Genomic DNA, 14,847 nt, shown 5'->3' with positions numbered 1-14,847 from the left:
TACAATTGCGTTTGAATCCAAACACACACTCCACCATTATTTCTAATCTCACCGCTACAGTACCTAATCTCACCGCTACAGTAACTAATCTCACCGCCACCGCTGTTTTTAACCTCACCGGAGGTAAACACACCGCCCATCCAAACTAGCCCTAAGATAATGCAAGCAATTGGAGGCATATTTAAATGTTTATTTCTCCTTCTCAATCCTTGTACTCTTCAATTGTTTTAATTTAGTCCCCATGTTTTTAATTTCATAAATATAACTATTCTACTTATCATATTTTTTTTAAAATTGGAAAATGTGCTTCATTAATAAAAATACAATAAACATGTTTGGTTTACTTATTTAGCTATGATGGAGACACGAGGACAAGTGGTTGGGTGCATTGGTTAAGCGCATTGCACTCTTAAAGGGAGGATCTAAGCTCGAGCTTTGAAGGCGATACTATTGGAAGAGACAATCATGAATTCTGAACATATATCGTAAAACGGACATGAAGAACATAAAACAAATACCTTTACATTTATATGTGGTTGAATTAGGGTTAAATTATTAATTAAATTTATATTTAAAAATCATTAATTTTATTTTTTAACTTTTATAATATTTTTATTATATTCTGATTTTTACATATTTTTATTTCCATTTTGAAAAATTATTTTAATTTTTAACTAAATACATTTTTTAGAGTACTGTAATTACATTATTTGGATAAATAATTGATTTAAGAAAAATTAAGTTATTGAAATTTTACAATTTAAAAATATTTATAAAATAAGAACAATTATATTAAAATAAATAATATAAAAATATTGAATGTAAAATAAAAATTTTAAAATAATATTATAATTAAATAAAAATGATTTTTGAATTTTAAGTATTTTATCATATAGTGAGACCATATGTATTAAATCAAATAAAATTACAATAAATTTTGAAAAAAAAAATCACTTATTTAGTTGAAATTTGGAAAAAGGAAATTAAGGGTGGGTTTGGATGGGCAGTGCATTTAGCTGCGATTAGTGTAAAAACAACAATGACTGTGAGATTAGATACTGTAGCGTGAGACAAAAAATAAGTTAAACACACCGCATCGCACCCAATCGCCTATCCAAACCCACCTTAAGTTATTAAAACCACCTCTTAAAATTCCTTACAAATTTTAAAATTCTCTAATATATTTACCCAAACAAGTAATACTATTTTTAGAATTTTGAAAAATGTTGATACAAATGGAATCATTCCTACAAATTCCTTGCCTAAACAAGAATTAAGGGTTAGTTTAGCTCTGCTTTTGAAAAATAGTGTGAGTAGCCCGATCATTAACCATATTTATCCGAAAATAAAAGTAAATGGATTGTCGATTAAGTCTTAACTCAATGGGCATAAGCAAGGTTGTCAATGCAGGAGGACGTGAGTTTGAGTGTACTGAAGCGCATTACCCTCCTACTTATGGGTTGTGGAGGGCCTACGGGTACTTTCAGGCATTGTGTCAAAAAAGGATCTGATATGATCAAAACCTATATTGATATTGTTCAGAAAAAAGTAAATAGATTAAATTTCAAAAAATCCAAAACGTACAAGGACTAAAGAAGAAATTAAACAAAAAAGTAAGGGAAGGTTATTTTGGTAAATACAAAATAAAAGAATACTAATACTATGAGGCCCATATTCCATCGCCATTACCGACCTCTGAATCCCTTCAAATCCCCCCTCCCAATCTCCTCTCTTTCCCCCTAAAGCCAAAAAACCCCCAAATCTCTCCTTGTCTCTCTTTTCGTTTCCATTTTTTTCTCTCTTCTATTTCATCCCTTTTGCAGGGCAAAGGAAAAAAAAAAAAAGCAACAAAAAATGGCTCAAAGAACCGAAAAAGAAGAAACCGAGTTCAAGGTACCGGAAACCTTAACGCTTTGCGTCAATGATTGTGGTGTTATAGGAAATCCGGCCACCAATAACATGTGTCAAAATTGTTTCAACGCTACAACGCCTAAATCAACCGCTGCCGTCGTCTCCTCTTCAACCGGTGGTGCTAGTTCAGGTGGTGTTTCGATCCTGAACCAAAGATCTACCACGTCGCGTTCTATAAACAAGCGATCCGATCTTTCTCCGCCTAAAACGACGACGTTTGTTAGGAGTTCTGGTTCGAGGTACGATCCGGAGCCTGGTACGGAAAAGAAGGTGGTGAACCGGTGTTCTGGATGTAGAAAACGTGTCGGTTTGACCGGGTTTAGGTGTCGATGCGGTGAACTGTTTTGTGCCGATCATCGGTACTCGGATCGACACGATTGTAGTTATGATTACAAGACGGTCGGTCGTGAGGCCATCGCTAGGGAAAATCCGGTGGTTAAAGCGGCCAAGATAATTAAAGTCTGATATATATATTTTTTATGAAATCCTATTAAAATCATATTATTCGGAAACATTTTTCGACCCGGAATTCGGAACAGCTATGGAAATTCAACCTCGATCTCATCATCAATCCATGGAGGAAGATGACGACATATCTCACAAGATCGTTTCAAATTGAAGAAGATTATAGTATTTTTAATTTTACTTAATTTTCTTTTTTTGGAAAAAAAAAGAAAAAGGAAAATTATTGTGGCTTTAGTTTTACATTTCGTATTAGGATTCTGACAATTTTTATTTTTTAGATTTCCATTTCAGCAGATGTACCTTTTTAGATTTGTTTCGTTCTAAAGTTTCTAAATTTGATGAAATTTGATTATTTGCAAAATTTAAATTGCGTTTTTATGGGATGTTAACAAAATTTGGGGATTTATCTCCGATTTGCTTGTCCTTTGTTTATGAATCTCTCTTTTCTAGGGACCTTTTGAAATCATTAATATTACAATTTATTTTAATTTAGTCCTTTAGGGTTATTAATTATTAATCCTTTGTTTTTATTTATTTTATACATAAAGCAGAAAACTTGGGAAAGTGTAAAGTTAACATTTTGATTCTCGAAGCAATTGCAAGTTGCAAATAACTTTTTTTTCCTGAAATTTTCGATATTGATAATAATTTATCTTTTCTAAAAATAATTAAATTACAATTTTTACCGCTGTATGTAAATATATATTTTTTCTTCTAATTTTTAGATAAAAAGAAATAAATAATAATTTAAATACTAAAATGAGAGAGAATAATTTTAAATAAACGATGAATTAATTAAGCTAATATTTATTACATGATAAATAGTACGGCACATAATTATCGTTGCTTGGCTTAGCTAATATAGCTGTCGGCAACGACAGTGGGGTAAATCCAGATCTGTTGTAGGCCTGGTTACGGTGGTTTCACTTCAGTTTTTAATTTTTATTTTTATAATAAAAAATTATATCTAAATAATATAAATATATATTTTTTATTTTAAAAATAATAAAATGCGTTTTTGGGGATAAGTAGGACTTCGAACTTACGCATTCACATGATAATCATAAACAAATATCTATACTGTTATGTGAATTTAGAAAATTTTATTGGGAAGTTAACGATAGTAAAATATAATATATATTTATAATTTTAAAAATTAAATTAAAATTTATATCATTTTGAAAAATTAAAATATAATTTTACTCTTACTAATTTAAAATTTTATAAATTATAAAAAAGCCTACATAAAAATTTTCTATTTTAAGGACCAGAACTACTACAGCCCTTGCTTTGCTAAACTTATGATTAATATCTATACTATTATTTAAAAATAACCTAAATTAATATTACTTATCTTTTTATATTTTATATAAACATTTTAAAAGGTATGTGCACATACTTTTATTTTCACCTAAAACATCTTAATTTTCACATGTCAATATTATCATTTAAACAAAAATTACATTTAATTTTTATATTAATTTTTATATAAAACAACCAAAAATAGTTAGGTAACATGGTTCTTATGGGTAATTTACCAATAAAAGTCATTTTTTTAAAATTTACCGAAATGGGCCAACTATTTAATTATTTACCGGAATGGTCCATTTTCCGTGAAATCGCGTCCACGTCAGCGCGATGTCAGGGTACGCGCCAAGAAATTGCGTCCACATCAGAGCGACTTGCTGACGTGGAAGGAAATCGCACCCTCGAGGACGCGATTTGCTGACGTGGCATGAACAGTTTATGTTTTTTAGCTTGGAAAACTTTGAAATGCCATAACTTTTGGCTCGGTTGTCCAATTGAGACGATTTTTTTTATTTCGAATAACTTTTCAAGATCTACGCGCTAGCAAACTGCCGAAGGCGATTTGTCGCAGTTTTCATCGAAAAAGATCCTCTTTTGCCCCTAAATTTTAATTTTTTCGATTTAAAATTGAATTTTGAAACATTCAAATCATTATTTTCCTTATTTATTTTCCTTAGTTATTCGAAATAAAAAAAATCGTCTCAATCGAACAATCGAGCCAAAAGTTATGGCCTTTCAAAGTTTTCCAAGCTAAAAAACATAAACTGTTCATGCCACGTCAGCAAATCACGTCCTCGAAGGCGCTATTTCCTTCCACGTCAGCAAGTCACGCTGACGTGGACGCAATTTCCTGGCGCATACCCTGACATCACGCTGACGTAGACGCGATTTCGCGAAAAATGGACCATTCCGGTAAATAATTAAATAGTTGGCCCATTTCGGTAAATTTTGAAAAAAAAGAGACTTTTATTGGTAAATTACCCGTTCTTATGAACCATATGTAAAACAAAATAAATCTTAATGTGTTTGGAATGTGAAAAATCAGACACAAAATCCATTATGGTTTGTCTTAATTAATTCTAATTTTAGCTAATCACACATGCATTACTTATGATTATACCTATAATTATACCGTAAACTCCTTTTTAAAAAAGCATGTGGAGTACCATTAAGAGCACGGTTCATGGCTTGCTGCCCTTTCGGGTGGCATCATCATCTGCCAAAGACGGTGACGTTCACTCCTCATTACTTTTTAAGTGACAAAACATGCAAGTGAATTATGCTAATTGTCCTAAACATGTAAAAATAAATAGTAGCATATATGTACATATATGTGTGTATGTGTGTATATATAAATACCACCCAAGGAACTGTCGACCCGAGCACAAGTGGCAAAAAATTCGTATCCAAGTCTTCAGTTGACAGCCATTTCGACTCTCAGGTTTTGATTCTAGAACAAAAAAACATTCATTTTGACAATTTTGTGATGACGGTCTCGAAAATGATACTCTTAAAAGACGATTTCAATTAAGCTAAGAGCAAAGAAAGCAAACAGTCTAATTAATATACCTACTAGGAGGCTATGGTGTTTCAACTCCAAATGATATTAAGAATTAAGACTTTGATGGTTTGGTTTTTTGGTAGCTTTCAAAGAGATAACAACATGCTCATAGAAATACAGACTTGAAAATGTTAAGAGAATATAAGTAGTAGAGCAAAGGAAATGCCATATGCCTATTTTGAAAGACGGATCAGATCAGGCTCCATCTGGCTGGATGAAAGGATTGGCAATCTCATCTGTGCCATCAGTAGGTGACACCAGCATGACTGCTGTGCCCCTACAAACCTGCATCAAAGAATCGTCAATGCTCCCGAAATTTTGTTACCTCTACCAAACAATGCACCACCATCTGGACACTAACATTTCGTGGCCAGTTTTTGGATTTGGTTACTAACGCAACAGGCCATGAAATGCATATAATGAACCCAAAATACATGTCATAGCAGTTCTGGAGAATTTCAGGACTCAATTTTCAGTCATTACTACTTTTCTCATGCCTAAGTTTTCTAGAAACATAAGCAGAAAGAATATTCCCAGATCATAGGTTCAGGTTATTAAACTCAACAATAAACCTTAAAAAGGGTGCATAAGGGAAGAAGGAACATACTATCAAGCCAAGACGCCTAGTCTGATCAGTAGTCTTCAACGGATCATCCTGGTCTGTAGAGTATCCATAAACAGCAAATGAATCTTGTCATCCAGTAGTTCAGACACATGAACAAGTTGTATATGTATATGTATATGTATATGTATATGTATATGTATATGTATATCGATTTCAGATAAAAGAGATCCAAGTGGTTCAGAGAAAGCAGATAAAACTCTATGGGAAGTTTCATGTTTCAGTTTGCAACACCTCAAATAGAACTAGAGAACAGTAAGTACCGACCTACTGGTAATAAGAATTGACTTTTTGCCAAAAAAAATTTCCTATAAGTTCAATGCTCTAAACAGGCCATCCATATTACATGTTTAGAGATTTTATCCAGAAAGCCCTTGTTTTCCCTCGCTGGGTAAATTATAAAGAAACTGCATGAACTTAGGCCACACTCAACCAAAATCAAAGATCAGATCCTCAAAACTGCAATGCATTTAGGATTTGGCAAGATGTAGTAATTATTGCAAGAAATTATTTGAATGAACTATACTAATCGCTAAAATGCCAGCAAGCATGTATACTGGCAGAGCTCTATCATGCTTACTTTTGCCTCCATGAAGTAGCACAAGTTCAACAAGTTAATCGGAGGAGAGATTTTATAGCTCTATAGGAAGCTTATGAAACAGATTTGCATGATCTGTTTCCCGAGTGCTTTCAAAGCTAAATAAATTATCGAAAGCAACAATCACACTGCAAACTGCAACTTTCACTTTGAGAGAACATCAGCAGCATATCCTACTCACTTTTTCATTTAAACCGCATAGCAAAAGATGCAGTCACTTCTATGTAGTACAAGAGAACTGACAGTAGAAAATTCATAGAAGAATCCTTAGAGGAGGTGGAGAAAAGAGAAGTTCCAAATAATTTAAGTGCAGGAAAAAAAAAAATTGATACTCGCATTAAACCTATGCCACTCGGACTTGGTTGTGAGTGATGGATATGGATTTGCGTCCGATAAGGGTATGATGAATTTTTCTATGTTTTCCAAGTATTTGGTTGTTCTTGGAGGGTTAATGAGGGTACTTCAAGAAAAATGAATCATAGGAGCAAGATAACATGGAACCATGAACTGTTACATGGGTAAATCTAATTCCAATCTACTCGGCACAGGTCAGTGGACTTCATAGAAACAAGGCACCAGACATTCATCAAAGAATATAGCTCAAAAGTTAGCCAGACACGTAAAACCACAGCAATAAGCATGTTTAAAATGTGCAACAGATAATTACCTCGAAGAAACTCTACAGCTTCATCCAGGACAAGATTCAGTAGCTGGTCGTATCCTTTTAGGGTCCCCGTGACTGAAACAGAAGAAAAAAAAGGCTAATGAGATAGATGAAATATAAACTCGATTAATCAAACAATGGGAAAAAGAAAACGACTTCCATACATCTAGAGCACATGACATGTTGAATACTTGGCATTAGATCCTAGGAGGTAGTACTATTAGTTGATGAGAAAATATTAGATTCCCAATGTCACTTTATTTCTATATGGCAATTCTCTAGCTTCACCCGTAATCTAAACCCAACATAACTTCCGATTCTCGATTAAAGAATCAGTCCTTTTATATTCCCATAAAGACCTTTAGAATGAAATAAAAGAGAAACCGAAAGCTTAAAAATGGACCTTGTCTACCACCGGTGAGTTTGACCTGAACACCTTTGTCAACAAACTTAGCCAAATCCAACACTGTTTCCTTCCTGCCTGACTGAAAACATGTTCATCCATTACAAGTCAACAAATGGTACATTAATAAAAGAAATGAAAATTAGCCTTAATCCCTTAACTAGCAATTCTAAGAACAATATTTAACCAAAAGAGCTTAGAGTTAGAGTAAAAAATTACCATATTGTAGGTAGTTCTGGCACCTGTGTGTTAAGATTTCTGTACCCTTTAGGAAAGCAACTCTTTCCGCACTTCACCCAGAAATCAAAAAATCCAAAAAACTGTAAACAAAAAGCAAAAGCAAAGAAACAGTGAGAAGTAGAGTAGGGTTTCAAATAGCGGTGGCGTAGCGACCCCGTCCGCCAGTGCGAACAAATTTAACACCGATAGCAGCGGATCGCCATCGCAACTAGCAGATTAACAGAAAACGGCGGCAACAACGGTCCGCTATTTCCGCTAAACAAATAGCTTTAAAAAATTTCTCCTTCGCAACAAAGTAAGCAGAAAAAAGAGTAACAAGCAGTAGGATCGAAAACGGAAAATAACATATAGCAGAGACCAGATAACTCAAAATCACCGTAGATATCTTCAAGTTTAGGGTTTCAAGAATTACCGGACTGTCGGAAGTGGTGCCGAGAGGCTTGTCTGGCGGAGACGGAGGTGTTTTAAGAGAGGTTAGAGTAGGTCCGGAAATTTTTTAAAGGAATTTTTTGAATTTGGGCTTTAAAAAGCAAGGAGTGTAATTTTATTCGCATAAATTTTAATGAAAAATTAGAATTTTAATAAAAATAATATAATATAAGTATTTAAATAATTATGTTTTGAATTATTATTTTCTAGATTAATTTGGTATAATTAATGTATATTATATTTAAATCTTTAATTGTGGTAATATCTCGAATAAATCGAATATCAATTTAGTTAAAAATTTATTTAAAATATAACAAATATTATGATAAATCAATTGCATTATAAAACAATAATTAAATTTTTTGCTCACACCCTAATGATCATAGTTCAAACCATGATGCTGTATTTTTTTTTCTAATTTATAACTTAATTTTGTATAAGAAATATTACGAAAACAAGGGGTTTTTTTTCTCTACTTCTATAGAATTTCTATAAAAAAATTTTAAACCGGCAAAATTATCTAAATATGCTGGGAAAAAATCAATTGAGAAATTAGGCTGTTTTTTTTTTAATTGATTGATTTAAGTTGTTTTTTGGAGAGAGAAAAGAAAACGCGTCTTATAGGGCGCGTTTTTTCTCTTTCATACAAACGTGTCCTAAATGGTGTGTTTTCTCTGCAGGATTAGTGAAAAGGCGCTCTTTAGGACTTGTTTTCACTTTCCTAAAAATTGTTTTTTTTTCTTACAGTTTGAAATTAGAAAAGTTTGTAGATTTATCTTTTCTCGTGTTTGAGATAGACATTGTTATAGTTTTAAGGTATAGTTGAATTTATGGTGGTGCCGTGAAGCTGGGTGACCTATGAATTTCATCTGGCATGTGAGCATGGAGCCATCACCTGAGAAGCTGGATCGCGTTGCAACTCAATGTCCTAGTTGATGGTAATTATATGGTCTCTAGTTGAAGTGTAACTAGGGCTTCAATTTTACAAAGGTAATGTCATAAAGGGATGAAGCATAAATGGGCCCCCACTTGACAGTGGTTATGCGGGCACGACAACAAATTTCTCATCATCACGGGAGGATGCTATACACAACCGAAACAAAACTACAAAGAAGAAAAATGCAATGACATATTACTATAATCAAGTAATTTGTTTTATCTATGTCCACCGAATTACTTGATTATACTAAAATGCCACTTTGTTTTCATCCATCGCACTTCTGATTCGGTGGTATATAATATCCTCTTTTGACGATGAAAAAAAAATCATTATCGTGCCTGTATAACCACTGCCAACTAGGGTCAAAGTTATGCTCAATCCCTTGGCAACATAACCTTTGTAAACTTGAAGCATCAGTTACACTTCAACCCGACACGGTATAATCACTGATCAACCTTAAATGTACCAGATTGCGAGGTTTATCTGGCATTAGCATATCCCCGATCAACCTCAATATGACTATGCGCACGAATTGTTCCTTTTCAACATCACTCGTGGAGGCCTCGATATGTTTGAAGTTGCCCACCAACCATTTCATCTCACTCTAGCTACCCTTAAACCGTTTTGGCACATTCCTTAGTAGTTGGTCGGATGTTGCACTCCAATCGACATTAATCACTAGCCCCGTAACGACTTCCCCGTTGACCAATAAACTAAGTTGTAAACTAACATCCTCGAGTGTAATTGTACACTCACCACAAGGAAGATGAAATGTGTATGTCTCTGGTTTCCATCTTTCGGCCAAAGCACTGATAGGTGGGGGATTCAATTTAGTCCTCCCAAGCATGCCAGCCACATATAAAAATCTAACATCTCACAAGTGACCATAAATGGCATCCGGTGCACCTTCGCTTACATTGTTTATGTACGTCTCCAAAATTTGATCTTACGACTGAAAATATAACATACAAAATTAATAATCTAAACAACATAATAATTAACTATTTAAAATTAAATAATTTAATAATAGTTTCTTAACATCATAATAACTAACTGATTAAAATTAAATAATTTAATAACATTTTCTTACCGTTTGTTATTGAACGTTGGAGATGTGCTTGTCATTTAAACAAATAAGTTGATTTGCCATCGAAGAATGAATAAAATCAAATTAAAGGATTTAGAAAAATTTAAAAAAAAAATTGAAATTGGGAATTTAGAATAAAAAATCGAGAATTGACAATTGAGAATAAAAGATTGAGAACAAGAAATTGAGAATCAAATTGCAAAGATTGAGAGTTGAGTTGAAAAGAATGAGAGTTGGAGGGCTTTATATAGGAAAAATATGGCTCTTGAAGTCCTATAGCCATTGGGACTCCATAGTCGCTGGAATTATTACTTGTTAGGAAATGTTACCGTTGGACAGAAAATGCGTCCTACAGAACGTGTTTTCACTGACCTGGTAGAGAAAACATGCCACTTAGGACGCGCTTTTATGAAAGAGAAGAAAATGTGTTCTACGGGGCGTGTTTTCCTTGCCAGATCAGTAAAAACGCACCCTAGAGGACGCATTGTCTTTTCTCTCCCCAAAAATAGATCGATAAATTAAAAAAAAAAACAACCTAATTTCTCAATTGATCTTTCTAGCATATTTAGATAATTTTGTCAATTTAAACTTATAATTAAACTACAGAATGTAGAACTTATACTAAGATACTCAAATCCTTATTCACTTTTACATAATTTTTGCACAAATATATTTTTATATAATTTTTTAATCACATGTGTGACATAACTTATATAAAAATAATTTATAATTTTATATGTTTATATTTATTTTTATACGATATGTAATCAATTAAAATGTTTATATAATAATTATCGATAATATTATAAACTCGCTACATGCATAATAAAATAGTAATAATTGACAAAATAATAAAAATTATATACTGTTGGGAATCAACCCTTATAAACAACGAGCTATTACAAGTGAAGAGTAACGAATACAATTATTTTACATGGAAAACCCTCAAAGAGGGAAAAATCACAGGTAAATGAGGCTTCGACTTTTCACTAAATGAGTAAATAAACAATAGTACAATATGGAGAATGTAATAGCCCGATTTTAGGCTTAGTAGGAACAGTGGTTTCGGGACCACAAATCCGACGAAAAAAAAATGTAATGGCTTGAATTTTCAGAGGTGTCGGAACGGTGATTCGAGATCACTAAATTCGACAAATGGGTAGAAAATATTATTAATTTAGTAAGTATAAGTTAAATATGAAGTTAGGAAAATTTTGAAATAGTGAATAGTGCACTAGAAATAAATATTAAAATAATTAGAATCGAAATGAGGTATCAAGACCTCGGGATTTTAAACTGAGCCATAAATATTTTTATAAATATTTATGGAGTGTTAAAAGTTAGTATGAAAGTTTCGTTAAGAAATTTTAAAGTTCCGATAATTAATTGAACAAAAGGACTAAATTGTAACAAATGCAAAATTTTGGGAAATGATTAAATAGCTTAAATGATAAAAGGAAGAGGGCTTAAAAGCAAATAGACCCAAGGTCTATTTGGGCTGGACAACAGAGGCATGAAATCAGCAAGAAAGTAAGGAGAATTAAGGGCAAAATTGGAAAATTGCAAAATTTGCTTAATAAAGTTAGGACCCAAGTGGAATTATCTAGATTTCTCTTCATTTTTCTGAATTCTCATCAGCTAAAACACCATGGAAGGGCTTCTTCAAGCTGGTTCTTCATATTTTTATTACAAGTAAGTTCAATTCTTGACTATTTCTTGAAATTTTTGTATTTTTATGACTTTTACAACTAGGCCCACTTGTTAAATTCATTAGTTTTTGATTTTATGAAAGAAGTTGAAAGTTGATATGAATATGTGCTGGAAGTATATGATGATTTAGCATGAAATTAGAGCTTTAAATTGTTCATATGCTGATTTTATTGAAAGAATTGAATAGAAAGTGAATGTTTGGGACCTAATAGTAAAAGAGTTTGAAGATAGAGTTATATGTGGAAATTCTGAATTTCAACAGTTGTGTAACAACTTATAATGTCTAGTAAAGTACTAATTGAGAAAATTAGATTAATTGAGGGGTTAATTGAGAAAGGACCGAATTGTATAAACTGTGAAATTTGGGGCAAAATGGAAATCAACATTTTGCACTAAAGCAGTTTTGGACAGCAGCGGTAGTGTAACTTTGAAAAAGCACCAAAATTGTAGAGATTGAATTAGAGGATGAATAAAATATGAAATTAAAGCTTATTGAGTCTAGTTTCTTATAAAAGAAATGATGTGAGCAATGGAATTGTAAATCATGAGATATAATAGATTTTGTGAGACAAGGTCAGAATGAATTCAGGTTCCCTGTTCTGACTTTGGAAAATCATTAAAATTGTAAAAAATGATTATGAGTTATAGTTTATATGGTTAGAATCCTTAATGAGTCTATTTTTAGAAGAAACAAGCTAAAACATCATCCGAATTCTGTACAATGAGATAATTAATTTTTAGTGAAGAGTGGTCGGAACTGTCAGAAGCGAAACAGGGGAAACTTTAAAGAATAAACTGTACTATTTTGCTAAACCAAAAATTATGAAAATTTTATGGTATGAAGATATGTGAGTCTAGTTTCAGGGAAAATTAACGGATCTTAATTTGGAGCTCTGTAGCTCCGGATAAAAATAATTTAGTGACTCTGACTCGGATAAACAACTTTGAATATACATGTTAGTGAATATTGAAATTATGGTTAATGTTGTTTAAGTGTGTTATACACATTAAGGATGTGGAATGGAGAGGAGGAGGAGGAAAATTGGGAAATATATGAATGATTCGTGTATAAATGGTCATATGTTTGATTATAACTCATAAACGATGAAATATGAATGATGCTTATTTTGTGCATTATTGGTCATGGTTTAAGCTCATGTGTGAAAATAAAGTTTCATAGTATATGTGTATGGTATATTCAGTATATGATTTGGCATGAAATAATACCATGAATGGTTTATGAATTAACACATGTTGGTAAGCCCGATATATGAATAAATGATCAAATTGAGTGAACGCGGATTTGAGTACTTGATCAAGTGACAAAGTGATAAGTGGTAGCTTTAGCTACACTTATCCGATCAAGTGACAGTGGAAAGTGATAAGTGATAGCTTCGGCTACACTTATCTGATCAAGTGACAAGTGAAAAGTGATAAGTGATAGCTTCGGCTATACTTATCTGATCAAGAGACAAAGTGATAAGTGATAGCTTTAGCTACACTTATCTGATCAAGAGACAAAGTGATAAGTGGCTACACTTATCTGATCAAGAAACAAAGTGATAAGTGGCTACACTTATCTGATCAAGAAATAAAGTGATAGGTGGCTACACTTATCTGATCAAGGACAAGTGATAAGTGATCATACGTAAGACCATAGTTATACTATGGCAAAGTGAAATTGAAGTACTCAATTTTCCGTGACCGTTCCCTAATTTGATTAAGGATGGTAAGTGACAAATGGGCCCAAAAGAATTAAAGTAAATGGATAAGTGGTAGTGTATTTATATCAAGACGATGTTGTTATTCAAACTAAAGTGATATTTTCATTGCTAAATTGAGAATTTCATAAATGTGTTATTGAATGGTATAATCAATAAACATTGAGTTAAATGGTAAATACGTATTAGTTTTGAATTTGATGTCATTGAATTGTACGTGAATTAAATGGAAATTGCTAGTGATATGATTTAAATTATGAGCATGAGAAATTGCGAATTGAATGAAATGGAAATGAAGCATTAAATTGCATGAGTATGTATCGGGTCTCGCAGGCCCTAATTATTATGATTATAATATTTTGAGGATATATTGTGAAAAGTTATAGAAACATGTTAATTATTTTGAAAGTTTTATATATTAATGAAATTTTATAACTCGGTTAAATATGTTTACAAGTGTATGTTTTTTGGTAATGCCTCGTACCCTATTCCGGTGTTGGATACGGGTAAGGGGTGTTACAGAGAAAGTAAACTTAAATGTACAACTCGTACATTACCCAAAACCCCAAATACATCTTGTTGCCCTCAAAGAAAACCCCTTGCTAATTGGCGTATCAATTTTTGGCTACTCAAATTAGGAATACAATGGCCCTTTTAAACAAACTAAGATTAGAGTTCTAATCATACTAAAACATCTCTAGAATAATCAGAGTCTAATTGGGAGAAGAAGTCCTGTTTGAAGTCTAAAACGTGGCTACCAAATGGAAGAACAAGTCGTGACGTCGTTTTCGCCTCGTCGTGACGTTTCGAGTTGCATCGTCACGACGTCGTGATCCTCCTCGTCACAATGTCGCCATCTGTTTCTCCGAAAAATACGAGGCACAACCTACATATACAGTTATTGATAAAAATACATGAAAAAATATAGGGAATGGTTTTTTAACAACAATTTAAAATTATAAAAGTAATTTTCTTTTTGTTGAAATTAAAAGACTTAGATATCGTACCTTCCATTTATTTTGTGTCATTGTTTTAATTTGAAATTTTGAATGATTTTATCATTAAGTTAATGTCAAGTTAACTTGTAATATAATGTTGTGCGTGAAGGAAAAATTATATAAAATCAACATTGAGATGTTTGATAAACTGAAAATTTTAAGTACTGAACATTTAAGTGTTGAATTTAAG

At 32.5% G+C, this 14,847-nt stretch overlaps 2 protein-coding genes across 2 annotated transcripts; one reads left to right on the top strand and one right to left on the bottom strand.

Annotated features, from left to right (window-relative positions):
* The first annotated feature begins 1,689 nt into the window (after positions 1–1,689).
* On the top strand, positions 1,690–2,743 carry LOC105790283 (zinc finger A20 and AN1 domain-containing stress-associated protein 5). The gene has a single exon (XM_012617795.2). It carries the CDS (start codon positions 1,855–1,857, stop codon positions 2,374–2,376), a length of 522 nt encoding a protein of 173 aa, XP_012473249.1. The 5' UTR covers positions 1,690–1,854; the 3' UTR covers positions 2,377–2,743.
* Positions 2,744–5,270: 2,527 nt separating this feature from the next.
* LOC105790282 (sm-like protein LSM7) lies at positions 5,271–8,331 on the bottom strand. The gene is made up of 6 exons (XM_012617794.2): positions 8,185–8,331; positions 7,752–7,852; positions 7,533–7,614; positions 7,133–7,204; positions 5,853–5,905; positions 5,271–5,530 (listed from the first exon to the last, which is right to left on the bottom strand). Exons 2-6 carry the CDS (start codon positions 7,752–7,754, stop codon positions 5,441–5,443), a joined length of 300 nt encoding a protein of 99 aa, XP_012473248.1. The 5' UTR covers positions 7,755–7,852; positions 8,185–8,331; the 3' UTR covers positions 5,271–5,440.
* Between the last annotated feature and the right edge of the window lie 6,516 nt (positions 8,332–14,847).

Source organism: Gossypium raimondii, chromosome 8 (genome assembly GCF_025698545.1).
Source record: "Gossypium raimondii isolate GPD5lz chromosome 8, ASM2569854v1, whole genome shotgun sequence".
In the NCBI taxonomy this organism is placed as follows: domain Eukaryota; kingdom Viridiplantae; phylum Streptophyta; class Magnoliopsida; order Malvales; family Malvaceae; genus Gossypium; species Gossypium raimondii.
The sequence above is the reverse complement of the archived record's forward strand: the minus strand, read 5'-3'. Positions and strand labels throughout refer to the sequence as shown.

Bases quoted from the DNA above. Each gene is read 5' to 3' on its own strand.
- LOC105790283 (XM_012617795.2), top strand. From the start codon at position 1,855: ATGGCTCAAAGAACCGAAAAAGAAGAAACCGAGTTCAAGGTACCGGAA.
- LOC105790282 (XM_012617794.2), bottom strand. The intron at 5,906-7,132 runs GTAATTATCTGT...GATACTCTACAG, and splicing joins AGCTGTAGAGTTTCTTCGAG to ACCAGGATGATCCGTTGAAG. The intron at 5,531-5,852 runs GTATGTTCCTTC...TCTTTGATGCAG, and splicing joins CTAGGCGTCTTGGCTTGATA to GTTTGTAGGGGCACAGCAGT.